Below are 23,256 nucleotides of genomic sequence, written 5' to 3' on the forward strand. Positions count from 1 at the left end.
CCTAAGAGGAGACCTCTATGTCATGTCTGAAGGACCATATATAGAGTGAAGGGGTGAAATACTACACACTTTTATTATATCTTCTAAAACCAGACCATTTCTCACACCACAGGTAGCTTCAAAGTATCACAATTAGCCAGTGCCTCCAGGCTTCATCCTGCCACACTCGATGAACTCTAGCGGTGGAGGCCACGAACACTCAGTCTCATCCTCTACAGACTTGGTTCGGTCTTCACCCATTGGTCTCAATTCTAATCTCAGGTGGCCTTATACATCATTCTCTAGAAATACTTTACATTCTGACATCTCACATAGGACCCCAGACCTGAGTCATACCGTCTTCTTGTTTAACTATTTTGTATGGCTGCTGCACACCTTGCTTCTGGTCCAGCTTCTATCCACAACCAGCACTTTATTTCCCAAAACATATTTTCTTGTCAATACTTCTGAAGATAAAGGACACGCACTTCTCTTCAGGCTTATGGACTTTTATTAAAGATTTCTCAAACACAGAACATAAAATCTTTATGATTGAGTAGGCAGTCACTTGAATAACAACAACACTACTCAAATTTGGTTGAGGCATTTTGTTCTATTTGGGGGTCCTCCCCCCAAGACACTCTTTAAACTCCCTACACCCTTCCCAAACTGTTGGTCCCCACTGCACTTATCACCTAGGATGATTTTCTGCAACCTGTGCCAGCCAGTGTAATGGTCAGGGGATCTTAAAAATGCAGTACACACTCTGCAGGCTTTTTAGCATCATGATGCTCGCAATGGTGAGTGAGCATTGGTCAGTGCCGGCATATAACCACGCTGATCAATGAGAATCTCTTGTTCCATGATAACATCCCAAAAGAAAGAAGAGTGTACCCAGACAGGTGCATCAGCTGACATGGGCATTGAAAGGTAGTCATCCAGAGAGGGAAGTGCAGCAGGGATCAAGGGTGTAGAAGGGTGTTAGGAGTTCACTTTTTCACGTTTTGTGTTTAAGCATCCCAAGGTTCAGGGAATCCCAGGAGAAATCTTGCCCCCCCCCCCCCTTCCAGAACATGGAAAGCTCTGTCAAATGATCATATGTTGTACCTAGTTGTCTAAAGCAGTGGTCATCAACCCTGTCCTCAGGGCCCACTAACAGGCCAGGTTTTATGTATTACCTTGGGGAGATGCAGACTAGAATACTGCAATCACTGAGCAGCAAATGATATCACCTGTGATGTATTTCAGTTATCTTGCAAACCTGGTGTGTTCAGTGGGCCCTGAGGACAGGGTTGATGACCACTGGTCTAAAGCACACAGTAAGAGGTGTTAATGCAGAATCTGCCTCTGCAGAACAGCCTTCAGCAACAAGCATCCTCCAATCACAGAACAGAACCTCTATCGGTATACTGTACTGAGAAACAAAAGGGCCAGACTATGTAAAGGGGAATTTCTTAACAGTCTTTTTTTTCTTCCTCTCAGTGACCCCAGAACTGATTTGTCCATTCCAAAAAGGTGTTAAAAGTTCTGTGTATGATGAGTCATTTATAAGTGCACATTATCACTCTCTAAAAAAGCCCCACATTGATACCCAGGACAGAGGAACATTAAATCAGAGCAGAATCAGGCCACACTAAAAAAAAGCCAGTGCTTGCATAGGACATTGCGTGATGTCAAGACTATATAATATTATAGCGATCATTGTAAAGGCATCAGTCAGAAATTGAAAAATATGTAAACATTTTAAATCTGGTCTTGAAATCTGGTAGCAGCCCACCCGCGGGGCAATTATTTGCAAATAATGAGTACAATGACCAATATGTTTTTCATATTATATCACCCAGTGGCAGACAAAGTGACCAAAGGGCCCTTGTGCAAGAACAACTTTTTGACTTCCAATAAACTAATACCCATGTACAAACACTGATTCTTTAGATAGATAGATAGATAGATAGATAGATAGATAGATAGATAGATAGATAGATAGATAGATAGATAGATAGATAGATAGATAGATAGATAGATAGATAGATAGACAGGCTTTTGTGATACCCCAAACAGTGAACAACTCTTCATTTCTAGTCCAAATAGTGTCAGAAGGAAACAGTAAAGCTTTCTGCCCATTTTCATGTTAAGCAGGCAGTGAGATTTATTTGAAATATTACAAAGTTGGATCACTATTGAGGAATTATGGAGAAAGCCTCATGCATTTTACTTTCCATAAACGTGAGTAGTATCCACATCTGCATTACAGGGGGAGAAGGTCCCATCACCCGCTCTTCTATTATCAATAAGTCCCAATGTTCTGCACTAATGCTATGTTCCGCATTGATATCTTCTATTTTATCATTAAATCCAAGGGCAGAATAAAATAAAATTGACTAACTTCCATATCTACTTTCTCTACTAGAGTCTTTGAGGATATATATTTGTTATCACGTCGTAAGATCATCTATACAAATACTACTACACATTTTTATCATTGTGTATATTTTTATTTGTTCTATCCGCACATTTAAGGCTGGGATGCACAATGCTTTAATATTCCTCAGAGCGGTCTATGTCAATACAGAATAAGTAGCAATTATTATTTGTCATTCACCTGCTTTTATTATCCCAGCATACAAATTCAGTATGTGTGTTTGTCATTTCATCTTCACTTACTTCAACGTTTGTATTGCTTTGCAACATGAAACCAAAATAAACTCAAATTGTCATGGTTTTCTTACTTCCTCAATGTATCTCATAGAGATATATATATATATATATATATATATATATATATAGATCCTTCTGTACCTCTGTCTCTCCCATTCTCTGTTTCTAACTCATTCTCTTGCATATTCTCTCTCATCTGTGATTGGTGAATCTTCCCTGGGTGCTGCTCATTTTGCAGAGGATGTAAATATGTCTATAAATGTGTTAACTGTTTAAGTGCTTGATGAACAGGAGCAATCTCAGGCTCCTTCTGCAGGGATACAGAGCAACAACGCTGTTTAATGTTTTATAGAACAGCATAAATCTGTAGAAATTGGGGATATCTTTTATTTTCATTATCCTGTTTCAGCTGCCTTGGATTCCACAAGACCATCATCTGTGTATATTTGTCTTTCCTATGTTTACCTCCCCTTTTCTACATTGTCAGTTCCATAATCCTTAGACCTTTTCTATTTCAGCATGATTAATCATATTAGATGTCTATTATTATCCCCACCACTCTCTATTTTATTGGCTTTAGAAGTGCCCCCATTCTAATTCTACACTTTTGTAGTTGCCTCTACTTCTCCACTACCACAACAGTTTACTCTTTGGGTCTTATTTATTTCATGTTATCATTTTTTACACTATTACCTTTCTTTCTTTCCCCTTCACTTTATGCTTTTTCTATGCTACATTGCTCTTAATTGTTCTGATCAGATGGTAGCTGGTTGATAGGATTAGCAACCTTCCTCTCAGCTTCTAATACCTTGCCCTCCCAGGCTGTTGTTGTCTGGTATTAGCCAATGCTGTATATCTCTCCCTCGCTCTCTTTCTCTCTCTCCCTCCTTTGGCCTCCTTGGGAAGACTAATTAATTTATAGCCGTAGCAGCTGATCTAACAAACATGCTGCGGCTCTTTGGCTGGGATTCTTTCTTAAGGAGATGGGCGCATATAGTACTACAGCAGTGAAATGCGCTGTTAATAGCTTTGTTTGGGATGCTGGATGGTAGGGTGAAACCTCTCCCCCTACTTTAATGTCAGGTGTTATGAATAGGTTAATGTGATGATGAGTCTAGCTCCATCCCTATCACTTCATTTCTGTTCTTCATCTTATTTCCGCTGTCTCACACTTTACTCCCCCTCTCCTTCTGTCTCCATTTTTTGCGTGCAACACTTCTGTCATCCCTCCTCTATTTTCCTCCATTTTCGGTGAATCTCTCTCCATTTCTGTATTTATCACCCCCTTTCCTTCTTTGTTTTACACTCTTTTATATTTGGGTAAAACTCACCATCCAAGCCATCTGTGTTACTGTTTCCCATACAATGTGTTCTTGTAACCTTTTCTTTCTCTCTCCTCTCCTTACACTTTCCCTCTATTTGCTTCTCTTCCTCCTACACATTCTGCTGCTTTCTCGCTCACACCCTCCCTCCACTGCTCTTCTCTCAGAAAATCCATTTAAATGCAATTCTATTCATAAGGCCCCTCTCATGCATGTCTAATGAATTTCAGGGAGAATGCTATTGCAGCGTGGCCGACTAGGGACCCAATCTGCAAAGTGTGTACGAGTCATTTGGTGCAAAACCTGGTTGTCTTCCCTCTCTGATTACAGCTTAATTAGAAATAAAACCTTGTAGTAAGAGTGGTGAAAAGAGTGTACATTCTCTTAACCCCTCTTATGGTGACAAGTATCACAGTGCCAACCTCCCAGGTACTGGACAGTGCTCACACTAAGCTTAAGAAAATGCATCTGTGTTACAGGACACTTGAGTTAAAGAAGAAATGAAGTAAAAATATTCAATTTTGATAACTGAATAACGTAATATTGATGTTCTGTTCCACGCATATTTATTTATATTTTGCTCCACATTTGCATGCAGACCATGCTGTCTAGCAAAACTGACATTCACAGGAATTGGAACAAACTATAACACTACCCGGGGGGGGTGCCCATGACAGTCACTTTGTATTTACGTGGTTTGTTGCTCCTCAAGCACCCCTTGCAATGTTATAGTTTGCTCCAACACCTGTCACTTTTGCTGCTCAGCCTGCACTGCTTGTAAGTGTGGAAAAAATATAAATGAAAGGTTTGTGAAATTGAAAAAGGAATTTGTATACAAAATACCATCATTACATGTATTAACTGCATACCATTATCAGAGCAGCGTCATTTTGCAAAAGTAGTCCTGTAATAGAAACAAGATTCTGCACATACCTTTGTTTCTTCATTAAGACATTTCCTGTGTGTTATCAGGGTGCAATTTGAACTCTTTGGGGGGTCTCTGTCCCTTACAATCCATCAGGTTGTATAACCTGCAGTTTCACTTTGGGCGTCCTCTGAATTCAGTTTCCCTAGGTGTTGTTTCGCACCTGGGCTTGTTCCTATTATCAGTGATGATACAACAAGCAAACAAAGAAGAGGAGGCCACCTTTTGGAATATAAAGCCACAGTCAACTTTATTGTGCTAAGGATCCATTAACAACCTGCCTGTACTGCCTTTCTCAACCTTTTTATCCCAGAAGAACCTTTAAAAAAATATTCAGGTCTCGGGGAACCCCTATTAAAACCTATTCATTGGCAGTCGATGGGAAAATTGTCCCTAACATTGGTAGCCAGCAGGAACAAAGCAACCATTACAGTGGTGGTCAGAATGCCCCCTTACAGACAGCTAAAAATACCATTAAGGGCATGCTTCTGGATCTAGCCATGAAATTATGCAGAAACTACTAAATGAGATTAAATGAGCGTGTTTTTTCCTCACTTATCACTAATTTAAAAACAGATATATCAGTTTGGATGTCACACCACTTCCTCAAACTCAGTCTATCCAAACCGAACTTATAATTTTTCCTCCACCACGTGACCCTTCTCCTGATCTCTCTGTCAAAATTGATGGCACAACTATAAGCCCATTCCCGCATGCCAAGGTCCTAGGTATAGTCCTGGGCTCTGAACTCTCCTTTAAGCCCCACGTCCAATCACAGTCCAAATCTTACTGGCTCAACCCTCGCAACATCTCCAAAATACACCCCTTCCTAATCAATGACACAACAAAGCTCTTAATTCACTCCCTGGTCATCTCTTGCCTCAACTACTGCAACTCCTTTCTCATTGGTTTACCTTTACATAAACTATCCCCCCTTCAATCCATCATGAATGCTGCTGCCAGACTCATCCACCTTACCAAACGCTCTGTGTCTGCTACTCCTCTCTGTCAATCCCTCCACTGGCTTCTGCTCACCCAACAAATTAAATTCAAAATACTAAGACCAACTTACAAAGCCATCCACAGTTTAGCCCCCCAGCTACATCTCTAGCCTAGTCTCAAAATACCAACCTAATTGTTCTCTTTGTTCCTCTCAAGACCTCCTGCTCTCTAGTTCCCTCGTTACCTACTCGCCTCCTGGACTTTTCCAGAGCCTCTCCAATCCTATGGAACTCCTTACCCCAATCTGTCTGATTATCTGAAAATCCTCCTCTTCAGAGAAGCCTATCTTCACTACACCTAACAAATGCATGTCTATTTTCTCCATCAGCTCACCCCCCGTAGTTATTACTTTTTGTGTCACTTTACCCTCCCTTCTAGATTGTAAGCTCTAACGAGCAGGACCCTCTGATTCCTCCTGTATTTAATTGTATTGTAACTGTACTGTCTGCCCTAATGTTGTAAAGTGATGCACAAACTGTTGGTGCTATGTAAATCCTGTATAATAATAATAATAATCAATAACAACAGCTGAGGGAACCCCTAGCAAACGTGGTTGAGAATGGCTGATCTACAGTTTTCTACCCTGATGGTAGGAAAACATGATAGGGGTTATATTGTTTCCCTATCTTATCCTATGTTGCTCCTTTAGATATACAATAATTAATAACAGAACTGCACTGACCAAAAGACGCACATGACACCTGTGCAATTCACTCTGGGGCCGCTGTGGAGATGTGTGAACTGGCTCCATAGAGAGCCGGTCACAATCTCCTGCTATGCGAATTGGATGCGGAGAAACCCGCATCAAATTCGCATAAGTGTGAACACAGCTTAACTCCCTGGAATCCATCTGCCCTTATCTCAGGCATGCATGCAGGAGAGAGCGCTTAGCTGAAAAAACCTTTCCTCCCCTTCTGAAAGCCCCTGGGATGTAGGACATCATTTGCCTATATGCAAATATGATATATTTTCCTATCTATTTACTAATGGTGGCAGCATGAGGAAAAAAATAAAATAATAATCAATGTTGATTGGGAGAGCAAAGTTCCACTTTAAGTTGGCCATAAATGGATCAAAATTTGGCCAGTTCATCTGGGACCAGCAGAACAGAAATTGATCTACTGATCTACTGATTTGGGTTCTGTACAACCAGCCTGTTTGAATAACTGCCATTCAGTCAGTTCCACCGGCTATAGCCAGCAGTGCTGATCAGTAGGGAAGTCTCCCCACTGTCAAAATACAATGGAGTAATTCCTCCATCTACATCAGGGGTGTGGATGGGGACTCATGTCAGGTGTTTTTCGATCAAACTGCTGGTTGATTAAAAAAAACAGAATCATCTATAAGTTGCCGTACAGATCTTTCCTTTTTTTTTTTAACCTGTGTTTAATGAAGGCAAAGTAACAGAACAAAGGAAAATACATGTGTACAGAAAAGATCTTGATACATAGATAGACATTGTCTTTGTGGCAATAGAACAATAAAAGTAAGAACAATAACACAACCAGTATCTTATCTGTTGTAATTTACGTGTGCAGAGAGGTAGCATTATCCATAAGAGTTGAGGATGAGTTCATCCATAAATTACAGTTTCGTATGGTATTATTTGGGTAACCAAAACAATACATTGGTGCAGAGAGTAGAGGGGCTAATTACATCCACCTCAAAGCAATCGCCTTACGGCCTCAAAAATATCCATATATAGTGGGGCCACAACTCCTCATCTGGGATACCAACCAGGCAAATCTCTGGGGGAGCAGGGAAGGGGCAATTTAAAGGAAAATTGACAACTGCCACCTAGGTACAAACATTCAGGACATGACCATATGAGCAGACCATGACCAGATGGACTAAATCCGCTTGGAGTTGATGACAGCACAAGCAATTTGTATGTGATAACTGACCCATTTTGTGCAGATGGGTATTTGACAGTGTTGGATATGTTTGGTGGATGGTGTGTAGTTAAATGAGATTATTATTAACAGCCAGAGATGGCAACAAATGAAAGTTTAAATTATTGTCCTAGTTTTCAAACGTCAGGGTTGGCATTAGAGTTTACCACCCATCCCCAACTGCCAGAGAAGATTTCCCTAGTTTCATGGGAGGGCTTACAAATCTTTAAACTTTCTAGCAATTCTCCTTCTCCTCTACTGGAAAAAGTCAAAGCTACTTTGGGACCCAGTGCAAACAGCTGACTCTTCAGTCCTTAAAGCTCACTGAGTGAAAATCTACAGTATCTCACAAAAGTGTACTCACCCCTCACATTTTTGTAAATATTTTATTATATCTTTTCATGTGACAACACTGAAGAAATTACACTTTCCTATAATGTAAAGTAGTGAGTGTACAGCTTGTATAACATTGTAAATTTGCTGTCCCATCAAAATAACTCAATACACAGCCATTAATGTATAAACCGCTGGCAACAAAAGTGACTACACCCCTAAGTGAAAATGTCCAAATTGGGCCCAAAGTGTGAATATTTTGTGTGGCCACCATTATTTTCCAGCACTGCCTTAACCCTCTTGGGCATGGAGTTCACCAGAGCTTCACAGGTTGCCACTGAAGTCCTCTTCCATTCCTCCATGATGACATCACAGAGCTGGTGGATGTTAGAGACCTTGCGCTCCTCCACCTTTGAGAATGCCCCACAGATGCTCAATAGGGTTTAGGTCTGGAGACATTCTTGGCCAGTTCATCACCTTTACACTCAGCTTCTTTAGCAAGGCAATGGTCATCTTGGAAGTGTGTGTTGGGGTCGTTATCATGTTGGAATACTGCCTCGCGGCACAGTCTCCGAAGGGAGGGAATCATACTCTGCTTCAGTATGCCACAGTACATGTTGGCATTCATGGTTCCCTCAATGAACTGTAGCCCCCCAGTGTGGGCAGCACTCATGCAGCCCCAGACCATGACACTCCCACCACCATGCTTGACTGTAGGCAAGACACACGTGTCTTTGTACTCCTCACCTGGTTACCGCCACACACATTTGACATCTGAACCAAATAAGTTTATCTTGGTCTCATCAAACCAAAAGACATGGTTCCAGTAATCCATATCCTTAGTCTGCTTGTCTTCAGCAAACTGTTTGCGAGCCTTCTTGTGCAACATCTTTAGAAGAGGCTTCCTTCTGGGGTGTCAGCCATGCAGACCAATTTGATGCAGTGTGCGGCATATGGTCTGAGCACTAACAGGCTGACTCCCCACCCGTTCAACCTCTGCAGCAATGCTGGTAGCACCCATGTGTCTATTTCCCAAAGACAGCCTCTGGAAATGACACTGAGCACGTGCACTCAACTTCTTTGGTCGACCATGGTGAGGTCTGTTCTGAGTAAAAACTGTCCTGTTAAGCCACTGTATGGTATTGGCCACCATGCTGCAGCTCAGTTTCAGGGTCTTGGCAATCTTCTTATAGCCTAGGCCATCTTTATATAGAGCAACAATTCTTTTTTCAGATCCTCAGAGAGTTCTTTGCCATGAGGTGTCATGTTGAACTTCCAGTGACTAGTATGAGAGAGTGAAAGTGAAAACACCAAATTTAACACACCTGCTCCCCATTTACACCTGAGACCTTGTAACACTAACGAGTCACATGACACCGGGAGGGAAAATGGCTAATTGGGCCCAAGTAGGACATTTTCACTTAGGGGTGTACTCACTTTTGTTGCCAGCGTTTTAGACATTATTGGCTGTGTGTTGAGTAATTTTTAGGGGACAACAAATTTACACTGTTATACAAGCTGTATACGCACTACTTTACATTGTAGCAAAGTGTAATTTCTCCAGTGTTGTCACGTGAAAAGATATGATAAAATATTTACAAAAATGTGAGGAGTGTACTCACTTTTGTGAGATACTGTATATCCACCTTACAGAAGTTGAAAACCCCTTTATCGGGTTCTTTTGTTTGCATATCATCTACTGACACTTATTTGAAGTAATAAAATTATACGTTAAAAGGAGATCTATTATCACAACAAGCAATTTCATTTTATAACATAATAGAAATACGAATTATGGTTATTTTTAACAATCCATTATAAAGCAACTGAAAATCTCCTCTTATGTTGTGAGCGCAGCCTGTCTGCTGGCCATCTCTTTTTCTGGGTTCCCTGTATGCTTTTTAACATTAATATATAATATATATAAAATAAACAATTGCAGCCTTGGACTATGTCAAGATCATAAATAGAATTTGATTTAAAAAAGGGTGTTATTGTGTAACTTTAATGTTAATTGATAACGTGATTTATTATTTTCTTGCAGCTCTGCAGTGCTGAGCTGTGTTCTCCAAATTGTTATTAATAGCTTTCATCACTACTGCAAAATACTGAGCATGAAAACCTAAAATGAAATCCACAGCAGCTTTTTACTGACAGCCCAATATTGTACAAGCTAGAAATTGTTCTCAGTGTAAAGAATTCATCCCTGTGTATTTATACATTACGTCTACATAACCTCTTCATTCTGTTTAGCCTTTCTATTCATATCTCTTCTCTTTACCTTCTCTAGTGTATACCCAGGCTAAGTAGTGTTTGGGGACTCCCCAATTCAATTTGACAAATGTTGATCGATCCTCATTGGCCGCCAGGGTTCTATGCAGTGCACATTAACCTGAACTATGGGAAGGCCCTCCCTCCTCCCCTTGCTCACTTCATTCTTCGTCCAAGTAATGAGATGGTGTCCCCCTCCTTCGTCTCTGCTGCCTTCACCTCTCACTTTATTTTAACTGCTGCTGATCGATTAGCTGTATGTGTTATGGATTAGCTGCTATAATAATATCACATACACTTCAGAAAAGTGTGAATATGTGCTTTAACAGGCTGAATAGAGCTACTGTGGCGTAAAAGCATTATACATTCTTAAATGAAGGAGTGTGCAATTCAATTTTTTGATCAAGCAAAGGGAAATACACAAGCCCACATTTAAAGGAGAATTATGCTCCATAATTGGTAGAGCTGATTGTTCTTAAATAATGCTGTCATTATCTTTACTTTCACATCCAATACCAATACAATGTTCTTGATATCAGTTTCTGAAATAAACTTGCTGATGGTAATGTTTTCATCTGTAATTGAGCTCATTCATTGTTGACATGTTCACTACTCTGCATTCAGGCCTATATGATTTCTTTCCAACGTTCTCTACCTCTGTACATCCATCTATCTATCTATCTATCTATCTATCTATCTATCTATCTATCTATCTATCTATCTATCTATCTATCTATCAATCTATGGTCACGCGGTTCCATTTATTCTACACAAAAGGCCTGCTTAACTTTCCAAAGCTGTATATTTTTCAGTGAATATAAAAAAAATGTGAATCCGTTGTTAGCATTGCACAATTTAAGGTTTAATATTGACTGAAACATCACCCTCTTTTTAAATGATGGGAATTAAAACAAGTGATAATAAACCTTGATTGACATGGCATGGTGGTTCTAGCATGGGCTATCTGATTGAGGCATCAGGTCCAAAAAGTATAGCGTGTGAAATCTGTATGCCATGGTTATTTTTTTTGAACCATAGACATCATGTAATACACATAGGTGTTGCAAGGGTATCACCTGTATATCCACTAGCCATGCAGCATTAAAATACACAGAAGCATAATAATAAAATATCCTCCAGCCAACGGCATTGTAACATGCAAGAGCAGAATAATATATCCCTCCAGTCAACAAGCATTATAATATCATCATAATAATATATCTCTTCAGTCAGTGCAACAGCATAAGATTATTCCCTCCTGTCAATAATTAATTATATACCCCCCAGTCAACTGCATTATATTATACAGCAGCATAATATTATATTTTACATTTAAGAGTATTATAATATACAGTAGCATAATAATATATTTCCCACCCAGGATGATTATTATCTACAGAAGCAAATCAGTATATTTCACAGCCATGAATAGTATCTATCTATCTATCTATCTATCTATCTATCTATCTATCTATCTATCTATCTATCTATCTATCTATCTATCTATCTATCTATCTATCTATCTATCTATCTATCTATCTATCTATCTGTCTATCTATCTATCTATCTATCTATCTATCTATCTATCTATCTATCTATCTATCTATCTATCTATCTATCTATCTGTCTATCTATCTATCTATCAATCTATCTAGACATATTATATTTATGGCTTAATTTGAGCCTTTTTAAGATTTTTATTGTGTGTTATAGTGTTTTAGGCTGCTGCCAATTGTCAACACTTTTTAAGTTCACATTGGCTACTAGATTAATCTTTTTCTTGCATTCTTCATGTCTGTAGCTCTATTTTTTAAATATGTAAAATATTCCTGATCATTGCATAACAGGTGTATGAATGTGGGATTAATTGCCCAATTGCCCTATTATCTCGGAGGCTGAAATTATTTCTCTGTATATAATTGGACTTGGGTATTCCTAACCCTTCAGGGGGACTTACATTAGGAGAAGGTGGAGTTGCCTGCAGGGTGGTGAACTGTCTCATACACTACATTTTTAGATTTGCCATTACAAATCTATATATATGAATGCATGGATTGGAGTATGGAAGATGTACTGTATATATATATATATATATATATATATATACACTTTTTTATTTTTTTTTACGATGTACAACTTTCTTTTTGCTGCAATATATACATATATGCATTTCCACTGGGAAAGAAATTACAATGTCTAAAGTCAGTCAATCAATATGAATACTGTGGGGAAAAAAGTGAGCAGACGTTAATTCATACTCTTATCAGTTTGGTACTCTTCCTTTTTTTCCTCTACAACAATCCAAGTGACAGCCAGAGACATTGTTGAACTTTCAATGACTTTGCTCATTAATCTCTTTTCTTTCACAAGCTGCTCAGGCACTCATCACTGTTATGGTGCAACCATTGTGAGAGTCACTGTAGCACACAGGAGATGACAAAATGATTATCATAATATGTCCAGCTCAGAGAAGGAAGGATAACCATTTGAACTTATATGGAGAAAGCAAAAAATAAGTTAAAAACTGAAAACAAATTATTATGACAATGGACCTAATTTATTACGAATAAAAAAAAAATGAAGCAAATCTATGCAAAATCCTTTTCACTTGGGACTGCTTGCCAATTGTCATCTGTTTCAATGGGATTCATTTATTAAAGCAGAAGTAGAGATGTTAACAAGGTAAATGTTTACTCTACTTGGTGAACAAGGCAGAGCTCCATTCATCTCAGTCATTTAATCATGTGCAAGCAAAAAATCAATTTTTTTTAATTTTCCCATGTAGAATGAGCATAACTGAACCCCATTTAATTTTTTATCATGTATGCAAAAATTACTGAAATTGTGTTCTAATCTGTTGTTCATTTAAAGAAGAACTATGACATACAAACAAAAAAAATGCTTCTCTGTATATAATTTAACAGAAGCATTGTGTAACAAGCATTAAACCTCTTTCTGACAAGTGAAAACTAATGTGATCTTAAAAAAGAGATAAGAGAACTTGTTCCCCTAGTGCAGGGGTGCTCAACCAGTGGCCCGTGAACCACATGTGGCCCGCAGATCCCTCTGATGTGGCCCACAACCTCCTGCTCTGGGATGATGGGACGTCAGCCTGCAATCTGGCCTTGCCATCCTGCCATTCCAGAGCATCGGAGTGAATGGAGCCAGCACCGGAGGAAGCAAACTGCTGTGGAAGGGAGCAGGAGCTGCATAAGCCGATGCTTCCTCTATAGCGCCGGCTCCTGTCCCAGGCAGAGTGCATTTGGTATCACTCCGCCTGGAATAGGAACCTTTCTAACAGCCAGCAATGCCAGCAGAAACTGAAAGATTAAGAGCACTTTCACACTGAGGCGCTGGGCGCAATAGCTACCGTCGTTTTAGCTGCGTTTTTAAGCCCCCACTAGCGGCCGAAAAAGGGTTAAAAGCACCCGATAAAGCACCGCTGCCGAAGCACCTGCAAAGCGTTTCGGCAGCAGCGCTTTTAACCCATTGATTGATTTCAATGACAGGGACGGTATAGAAGCGGTAAATACAGCGATCCCACACCACCCGAAATATGCTGCTTGCAGGACTTATTTTCCTGTCCTGCAAGCGCACCGCCCCAGTGTGAAAGCACTCGGGCTTTCACACTGGGGCTGCAGAAGAGGCAGTTTACAGGCGCTTTTCAGGTGCTATTTTTAGTGCAAAAGCACCTGTAAAACACCTCAGTGTGAAAGTAGCCTTAAGGTCAGTTTATTAAACATCACAGTTTAGCAATGGGCATATTATGTATTAAACATCATAGTTTTGCAAAGGGTATATTATGTATTAAACATCATAGTTTTTCAATGAGCATATACTGTATGAGCACTTTAAAATAAAGGGTTATTAGGCTGCTTTCACACTGATCCACAGGTGCAGTATACCTGTGGCTTTCCCGTGGGTTAGTTGCATTGAGCCATAAACTTCTGTTATATCCTGTGGGTTTTTCTGAATGCGGGAGTTTTGGTGCACTTTCAGAAAGTGCAGCGCACCTGCAAGATATAATAGAAGTCTATGACAAAGCACAACTAACCCGCAGGAATGTCGCAGGTGCACTGCGCTGTAACCACAGCGTGGGTAAACCTCAGCGCATCGGTGTGCAAGCAGCCTTAGACCCATTTCACGCAATCGGTCCAGTTGGGTACGCCTATCCTTCTTTCTTTTGGTGATTGTGATTAAACAGTGGGTAAACATGCAACAGGGATTGGTCCCATGGAAAATGATGATCCTGATTGCTGTTTAAATTCTTCATTATGTTAATCAAAATGAAAAAACATTTAAATTCTGAATAATTTCATGTCATTATGGCCTGCAACCGGTTACCAAATTACTCAAGTGGCCCCGGCTCTTCAAACTCAGATCACTCAAGTGGCCCCGGTTGAGCATCCTGCCCTAGTGAAAACACTATTTATTATAACTGGAGCTGAAAGAATCTGGAGCAGCAGTGCATGGCAACCAATCAGCTTCTATCTTTCATTTTCAAAGATCAACTGAACAAGCTGAAGGTGGAAGCTGATTGGTTGACATTCACATCTGCTCCAGATTCTGTTTGCTCCAGTTATGATAAATGACCCCCTTTGTGACTCGCAGGGAAAAAAAAGTATGCTTTAACTAGTTAGGCTTCAGAGCCATTTTCAGGTGTCTACTTTGTGCCTTTTTTTTATTCGCCAATAACTATGTCACTTGTGAGAATTGAACCACAATTATTCTTTTTCTTTTTTCTTTTGGTGGAGAAGTAAAATAGAAGTGAAAATAGAAAAGATATACATTTTCCAGTTGGATAATGATAGTTTTAAAATCAGTGTTACTATAGATAAGAATACTATTTTTGTCCTTTTTATCATGACACCAAAAATGGTTTCTGGTACAAATGAAATTAGCATTTTTAATGCTTATTACACTACAAAATGCAAACAAATGAAATAAATGAAACATAGGAACAGTGTGAAATTATTGAAAAAAAGATTCATCCAAAAAAAAAAAGAACAGTGAAGTAGTTAATTAGTATTAGTTATATATATAAAAATATCAGGAGATTCTAATTAAAAAAAAAAAAAAAAAGGTTTTCCTGAGCTGATGTAAGTCTTTAATTCTTTCTTGGATTGCCTTAAAGGGTAACTCCAATTTAGTATGAAAAAATATGTAAAAACAAGTTTTTAAAATTGACCTTTCTATTTCAATCTGCAGCTCTGTAATTTTCTGTACATTTAATGCAATATGGCAACCCGGAAGCATTCTGTACATTGATGTACAGAACGCCTCCAAAAATGTCCTCCAAATTTCCTGCTTGTGTGACTGGCTCAGTGATTTTCCCACAAGTCTGCAAAATATACTGTAATGCCCGGTAGACAGGATGAGATTATCGGACGAATGATCGTCGGGTTTTTTTTGCATGCTAATCTCAGGTCGAATCTGAAGAGTTTACTAAAGTCACGAAAATTCTCATACGACAGAATAAAAAAATCGGACGTGATGTAATGTGTTGTAATGCATTTGTAGTGCATTTTCGAATTACAGCTGTACTGATTAAACGAAAATCGTACGATCTGGCATCATATGAAAATTTTTTTCGTGCATGTTCGTTCGGATAATATCGGAGGACCTGTCATGATTGGCTCTCAGAAGCTCTGCACTAAGGGTCCAGTTTTCATACGATCGCTTCGAGCAGACCCTCCTATTCTTGGTAAATATATTAGTCTGAAACAAGCATCTATTTCTTCCCAGCAATCCGTTGCAAAGTTTAAAATCCCTGCAATGTACATTGATCACCCAGAGAGGATTTTTTTTTTCAAACAAAAGTGGGCTCACTCATTGAAATAGTATTTTCTCTCAGTGAAATTGTGCTTGTCTCCCACTCCAATGCTATATGCCAGGCATCACTAAATGGTGGACCACGGTCCAGATCCAGACAAACTCACTGTCCCATGTGGACCACTGCGGTCGTGTCACTTAGGAACTGTTTCTTGTTCCCAGCTTCTGTCACTGTCATTATCACAGCAGAGAGGAGAGCAGGAGGCAGAGCGATTCTAGATGGAGGTCTGGAGAGGGAGCTGCCTAAGTTCATTTTTCAAGTTAACTAGCAGGTGGTTGGTTACAAGGACACAGGTGATGGTCTTAGAACCAATCATCAGCATGTTAATATAAAAAGTTAACTGCAGCAGCTCTCGCTCTCCATCCAGTGCTACTGTGTTATCCATCTAGAATTGTTCCCGCTGTCCACTCTGAGTAGGTAGGAGAGTGATGAAAGGGCAGAGGGCATGGCTGTGCGGGAAGGGGGCATGGGGGGGAGGTGATGTGAAGCGGGCAGAGCACACTACTGTGGGGGTGATGTATTGAGGGGGGCAGTGCTGTTAGGGGGTGATGTCAAAGTGGGTCAGTGCTGTGGGGGAGTGATGCAAAGGGGGGGTGCTGTGTGGGTGATGTAAAGGGGGCAGTGCTGTGGAGGGTAATGTAAAGGGGGGCCATGCTGTGGGGGGAGATGTGAAGGGGGCAGAAGTCACTAATGCTATGTTCACATATATGCAGGTGTGGGAGTGTGTAAATCGTACTCATTCCCACACCCGTATGCATCTGCACACAAAACTGCACAGAAGACACGTGGGAGTGCCAGTAACTCTTATGCCCCGTACACACGGTCGGACATTGATCGGACATTCCGACAACAAAATCCTAGGATTTTTTTCCGACGGATGTTGGCTCAAACTTGTCTTGCATACACACGGTCACACAAAGTTGTCGGAAAATCCGATCATTCTGAACGCGGTGACATAAAACACGTACGTCGGGACTATAAACGGGGCAGTAGCCAATAGCTTTCATCTTTTTATTTATTCTGAGCATGCGTGGCACTTTGTGCGTCGGATTTGTATACACACAATCAGAATTTCCAACAACGGATTTTGTTGTCGGAAAATTTTATAGCCTGCTCTCAAACTTTGTGTGTCGGAAAATCCGATGGAAAATGTGTGATGGAGCCCACACACGGTCGGAATTTCCGACAACAAGGTCCTATCACACATTTTCCGTCGGAAAATCCGATCGTGTGTACGGGGCATTACTGACAGCCCCATGCACTGAAAAATGTGGTATGTTTTCCCACACATGGAAGTCTCATAGTGCAAAAGCACCATGCATTTTCTGTGTGGCTGCATTTCTAAAAAGAAGGTGCAGGGACCTTTTCCCTGCAGAAAGATGCAGGCACAGCAGCATGTTTGAATAAATTTTATTTCAGTACCCCTACTCTATGCTATAAATAATGACCACAAGTCTCATTACAAGTGACTTTATGCAGACTGGCAGTGCTGTCTGTATAATAGACACTAGAGATGGGCCAAACACCCCTACGTTTGGTTTGCGCCAGAACTCTCGAACTTCGCAAAAGCTCAGACCCGAACTGCGAACCCCATTTAAGTTTATGGGACCTGAACTTGAAAAATCAAAATAGGAGTGAAGGCTAATTCGCCAAAAGGAGGGGGAGGGGGGGTTTCCCCTGGGACTTTTAAGGTGCTATTTAAATAAACAATATGATCAAAAATCAATAACTCTGTACAATCATATTATATAAAATCTATATTTTTATTGAATCATAGATTAAAATATCCATGCCCGAAAAAGATGAGACATCATCATAAAAAAGCTTGAACATAAATATAAATCCACCCAAAAAAAATCACATTACAAGGTGCAACAGGTGTAATGTGATATTGTAATGTGATTTTTTTTGGGTGGATTTATATTTATGTTCAAGCTTTTTTATGATGATGTCTCATCTTTTTGGGGCATGGATATTTTAATCCATGATTCAATAAAAATATAGATTTCATATAATATGATTGCACAGATTTATTGATTTTTGATCATATTGTTTATTTAAATAGCACCTTAAAAGTCCCAGGAGAAACCCCCCCCCTCCCCCTCCTTTTGGCAAATTAGCCTTCACTCCTATTTACATTCAATCATGGGATGTGGTGCTTTCTGGTGACTATTTCTGCCCTTTCTAGTCCATTTGAAAAATCAAAAGTCCCCACTTTGAAGGCTTATATGCAGGTTTTTGGCCATAAAAAGGGTATGGGAGCCTGGGTACTGCCCTGCGGGACATGTAACAATGCAAAAAAGCTTTTTAGATAGATCCTTTTTAAAGATGCTTAAAGTGTAACAATAAAAATGAAAAATTCCTTTAAATATAGTACCAGGGAGAGGGGGGTCCATTTAGTCTGCCTGTAAAGTGGTGCATTTGTGTATAGAACCTGCTTCAGCAAAACTGGCATTTATAAAGAAAAAAATGACATTTATATTGATTTTCCCTGCAAGCTTTCTTTTTCTAGAAAACGCCGGCTTGGGGAGCCAGTCTGTATGATGAGGCCACAATTTAGTGCACTGGGAACAAGATTAGAATTTTTTTGGATAAATTCTGGGGTCTCTTTGGAAGACTTTGGATAGAAATAACAAATTTTTGCACCACAGTGAACAAGCCCTGTGTGAAGGAGCCAAAGTGTAGTACACTCAGGCCAAGGTAAACATTTTTTTTAAACATTTTTTTTTAGATAAAGCCTGGTGTCTCTTTGACAGACTTTGGATAGAAGTAACAGGTGCAGAAAAATTGGTCTTTGGGTGTCGGTGGCACCTTCACACTGTAACCCTGTAGAGGTACTCTTGATGAAAATAAGAATTGGCCTTGCTGTTAAAAACTGCGGCTGGGGGAACATGACTGACAATTTGTTGTTTTATCAGTGTTCTCCCCTCTCTACAGGCTCATGTTACTCCCTTCCTCTACCTCAGAACCAACATCAGAATCAAATAATGTCTGTGCATCCTCAAGAAGCAAGTGGCTGATGCTGTGTTCAAATAATTCAGCTGACTCCTCCATGCATGATGCTGGGGCTATGACAAGAGTAGCTGTGGACAAGGAGGCAGAATAAGCCTCTCTGGCAGCTGCGGTAGACTGCGCACTAGTGTCAGCTTGGGTAATATGGTTTAGTAAGCCAGTGCACCACCTCCTCTGCATGCTGTGGCTGGATAGCATGGGCAACATCACTAAACAGAGACAAATGTGTCCTGCCTGAGGACGGACCACATCCACCTTTGCCTGTGGACACACACGCTGCTGACCCCCTCATAGTAACACGGGAGCATCTGCCTCTCCTTGTTGGCCTCCCAGACATGATGGGGGGGGGGCTTATTACCCAGATTTAATAAAAACTGGGAAATGTGTGATTGGATGTGCTTTTATTGAATGAAAAGTGGTGTTTGCTGTACTTTAAATTGAGGACAGAAATGTAAAAAGTATAAAAAATAAAATAAAAAATAAATAAAAAAGAGGGCACATTTGCATCAGAAAAACTGCCACTGACAATTAAAAAAAAAAGGGGGCAGGCAGGGGACAAAAAGAAAAAAAAAAGACAAAAAAAACATGCAGCAACCAAAAAAGAAGTGTATACAGGACTGTATACAGCACTAAATGTTATATAATGCTGTGTTAAACACTGCACTACACTGACACTACACTATACTGATACACTATACTCACACTATACTAACACTACACTCAGAGCCCTCTTCTATCTATCTCTACTCCAACAACACACTGCAAATGCTTCCTGTGGGAAGGAACCTTTTATAATGTGGGGTGGGACTCTGAGCACTGAGCCGTGATTGGACAAAGTCATCATCACTTTGTCAAATCAGAGCTCTGACATTGCTCTGTGCTCTAACTGGAAAATCCAATCAGGGTCCTAGAATGCGCTGTGCAGCGCATCCCATCGAGCGCCCCGCAAATTCGGGTGTTTACCAAACGGGCGAACAGGTGATGGATGCACGGGCTGAACTTTTGCTTGGCTCCAACTGTTCGCCCAACTCTAATTTTGAAAACCCTCATTTGATGTCCTCATGCGGACTTGTAGAGTGGGTGTATCTGACCAAGTCTGTTAGATTACAACGCCTAGTCAAACTCTGGTGCCTCTTGAACAGCACAGTGTAATTTAGACACACCGTACAAGTCCCGTAAAAGGAAAGTGGGGGATAAGACTATGGAAATAAAGGTTGTTAGTACAATTCTATCTAATTCTCTGACTTCAGTTGGGCTTTCACTGGTTAATAATTTTTTAAATAAAACACTATTATCACATTTGATAATTACATTGGAAATGTCACATTTAGCCTGAGGTATGTGATACTGCAGCTCAGTGCATCAGAACCATTGCGTCCGAGCTTAGAGAAAATTAAAAAGGGAAACTAATTTACACTTCCGGGAAAAAGTAAAGGGAAAAAAAATGAAAATGTTTCTCTTGCTTAACTATGCTAAGAACTAAAAATTTGTATATATTATGTTAGAACCATGAATATCTTAAACATGAATCTCTCATTTTTTCATTTGATTTAATTCTGTACACATATTATCTTATGGAGACACTAATAACATCATGGATGTGAGAACTGGAGTTATTCCCAAATAGGTCCGGCTCAGACTTTCAGGGAAGTTTTGAAGCCGATTAGTGTTTGAGGGAGACTAGCTGCAGTTCTTGGTAATAATGTATTAATAAATCAAGGTTTTTAAAGCAAACATATACTTTATTCAAGACAAAACTTCAGAGTTCTTAAGCAGCCCATAGATGATTCCTTTTTCTTTGTTCAAAATGTGGGTTGATGGGGGAATCACACTGTAAAGGAAATTTGTAAGTTCTGTACATATAATTGTATTCTATTTTGTATGTATTGCACACTGCCCTCACTGTGCACACAGCACTAATAATGTTTTCATTACATGTTTACATTCTTTCGAGTCCTGATTAAAATTAGTCTGCCTATGTTACGCCCCTTGTTAACATAAACATACAATTGTAATATTAATGTGATACCAATGTAATCATGTGTATAAAAACCTTCAATTGCGTCATAATAAAGCAGAACAGTTATTTGGAAAGATGCTGAGTGTATCTTTTGTGTCTGTTCCCTACTGCAGTAGTTATTATTAATTTGGAACCACTAATCAATATGAGGATAGGAATTAACTATCTATAAAATGGCCAGGTCAACTCCCACTGAGCTATTGTGTTCTGACAGCGGGAAGACTTCTGCCTTCAGAATACACTGATCCAGCGTTGTGCACAAGAGCTATTTCTCCTCCGGGGCTTTGCTTCCTCATTGGCTAAGTCACAGCAGTGGGACCCATTGGCTCTCCACTGCTTTCAATCACAGCCAGGGAGGAGGGAGTAGGGGACAGGACTGAGCCACACTTTGCGCGTCCCATAAACACAAAGAGGTGGCTCGGGAGTGAGCATGTTCGAGAACCCCCATAGCAAGCAGCTTATTATGGGGCATTCGGCAGGGGGGAGAAGCCCAGAGTGGCGGCAGGGGACCCAAAAAGTGGAGGATCGGGGCTGCTCTGTGCAAAATGATTGCACAGAGCAGGTAAGTATAACATGTTTGTTATGTAAAAAAAAAAAATGTAGGTTTAATATCACTTTAAATTGAAATGTGTTAAATTCATTGGTAATAGATTTTTATATTTGAACAATACCATAGCCAGCAGTTGGTGGGTGTGCACTATATATAGTGATTCACAGATTGTACAATGTACATTACATAAAGACAGCATGTTGCACGCAGTGCCTGCTTGCTGTATACTGAAGGATCCAGACAGTATTATAAAAAGGTTAATGAAGGGTGACTATGTGACAAGAAGCTTTGGAGGTGATAGGTTTTACACTTTTAGTGTTGACACTGGCAAAAAGGGTGGAAATAAGTCAATCTGACGAATGAGCAGCAAATCTTTAATTCTGTACATTTACATAATCTTGATCCTTTTTTTTTCTAGAATGTATTGTTTTTATAGCTCCTATTTCAGATCTGTGCCTTTTATCTTTCTGGACTTTACTTTGTACTCACGTGTCTCGCAATTGTTTTTTGCTAGGTTTTTCATTTTTTTTTTTTCTTCTTGTAGAGGGGAGATTTGTCACCTCACCATTGGGTGCCCTTTATATCTTGGATGTACAGAAGGAGGATGCATTGTCAACGTATCGCTGTATCACCAGACATCGCTATAGTGGGGAGACACGTCAAAGCAATGGAGCACGTCTTATAGTATCAGGTTAGCCCTTTAAAGTATATATAATCTGACATATTTTCTCATGTTAAATGCATTCATGCTAAGTAAAGTGGGCATGTGTATATTACGCTGAATATCAGGCATTACCTAATAGCTACAGATACAGTGGCACAAATGAGAGTCTTACAAACTTACTGTACATATCCCTCAGCACAAAGGATATTTTTTTTAACCACTTCACCTCCAGAAGAATTACCTCCCTTTCTGGACAGGCCATTTTTTGTGATATGACACTGAATTACTTTAACTGACAATTTTGCGGCCGTGCGACACTGTATACAAATAAAATGTATGTCCTTTTTTCCCACAAATAGAGCTTTATTCCGGGGGTATTTGATCTCCTCTGCTTTTTTTATTTTTAGTGCTATAAACAAAGAACGACTATATTTTTTACTTTCTGCTCTAAAACACATCCAATAGAAAAATGTAAAAAATCGAATTTCTTCATTAATTTAGGCCAATATGCATTCTGCTACATATTTTTGGTAAAAAAAAAATCCCAATCAGCGTATATTGATTGGTTTGCGCAAAAGTTATAGCGTATACATAGGATATTTTTATTATTTTTTACATTGCTAAATGTAAAAATATGCACTGTCACTGTACTAATGACACTGGCAGGGAATGGGTTAACATCAGGGGCAATCAAAGGTTTAAATGTGTGCCTAGCTAATGTTTCAGTGTAGTGGGGGTGGTGCTTTTACTAGTGGAAGGCATGGATCGGTGTTCCTGCTTTACATGCCTTCTGTA

The 23,256-nt window shown here is 39.8% G+C and overlaps 1 protein-coding gene across 3 annotated transcripts in view; it reads left to right on the forward strand.

Annotated features, from left to right (window-relative positions):
* The window catches only part of DSCAML1 (DS cell adhesion molecule like 1), a 440,889-nt gene that overhangs the window by 253,604 nt on the left and 164,029 nt on the right, over window positions 1-23,256 (forward strand). For all 3 annotated transcript variants that reach the window (XM_073602487.1, XM_073602485.1, XM_073602486.1), the window contains exon 4: window positions 22,342-22,488. In XM_073602487.1, coding sequence (XP_073458588.1) covers window positions 22,342-22,488 — 147 coding nt within the window. The remainder of the gene's footprint in view (window positions 1-22,341; window positions 22,489-23,256) is intronic.

This window comes from Aquarana catesbeiana, linkage group LG10, assembly GCF_042186555.1.
Source record: "Aquarana catesbeiana isolate 2022-GZ linkage group LG10, ASM4218655v1, whole genome shotgun sequence".
In the NCBI taxonomy this organism is placed as follows: domain Eukaryota; kingdom Metazoa; phylum Chordata; class Amphibia; order Anura; family Ranidae; genus Aquarana; species Aquarana catesbeiana.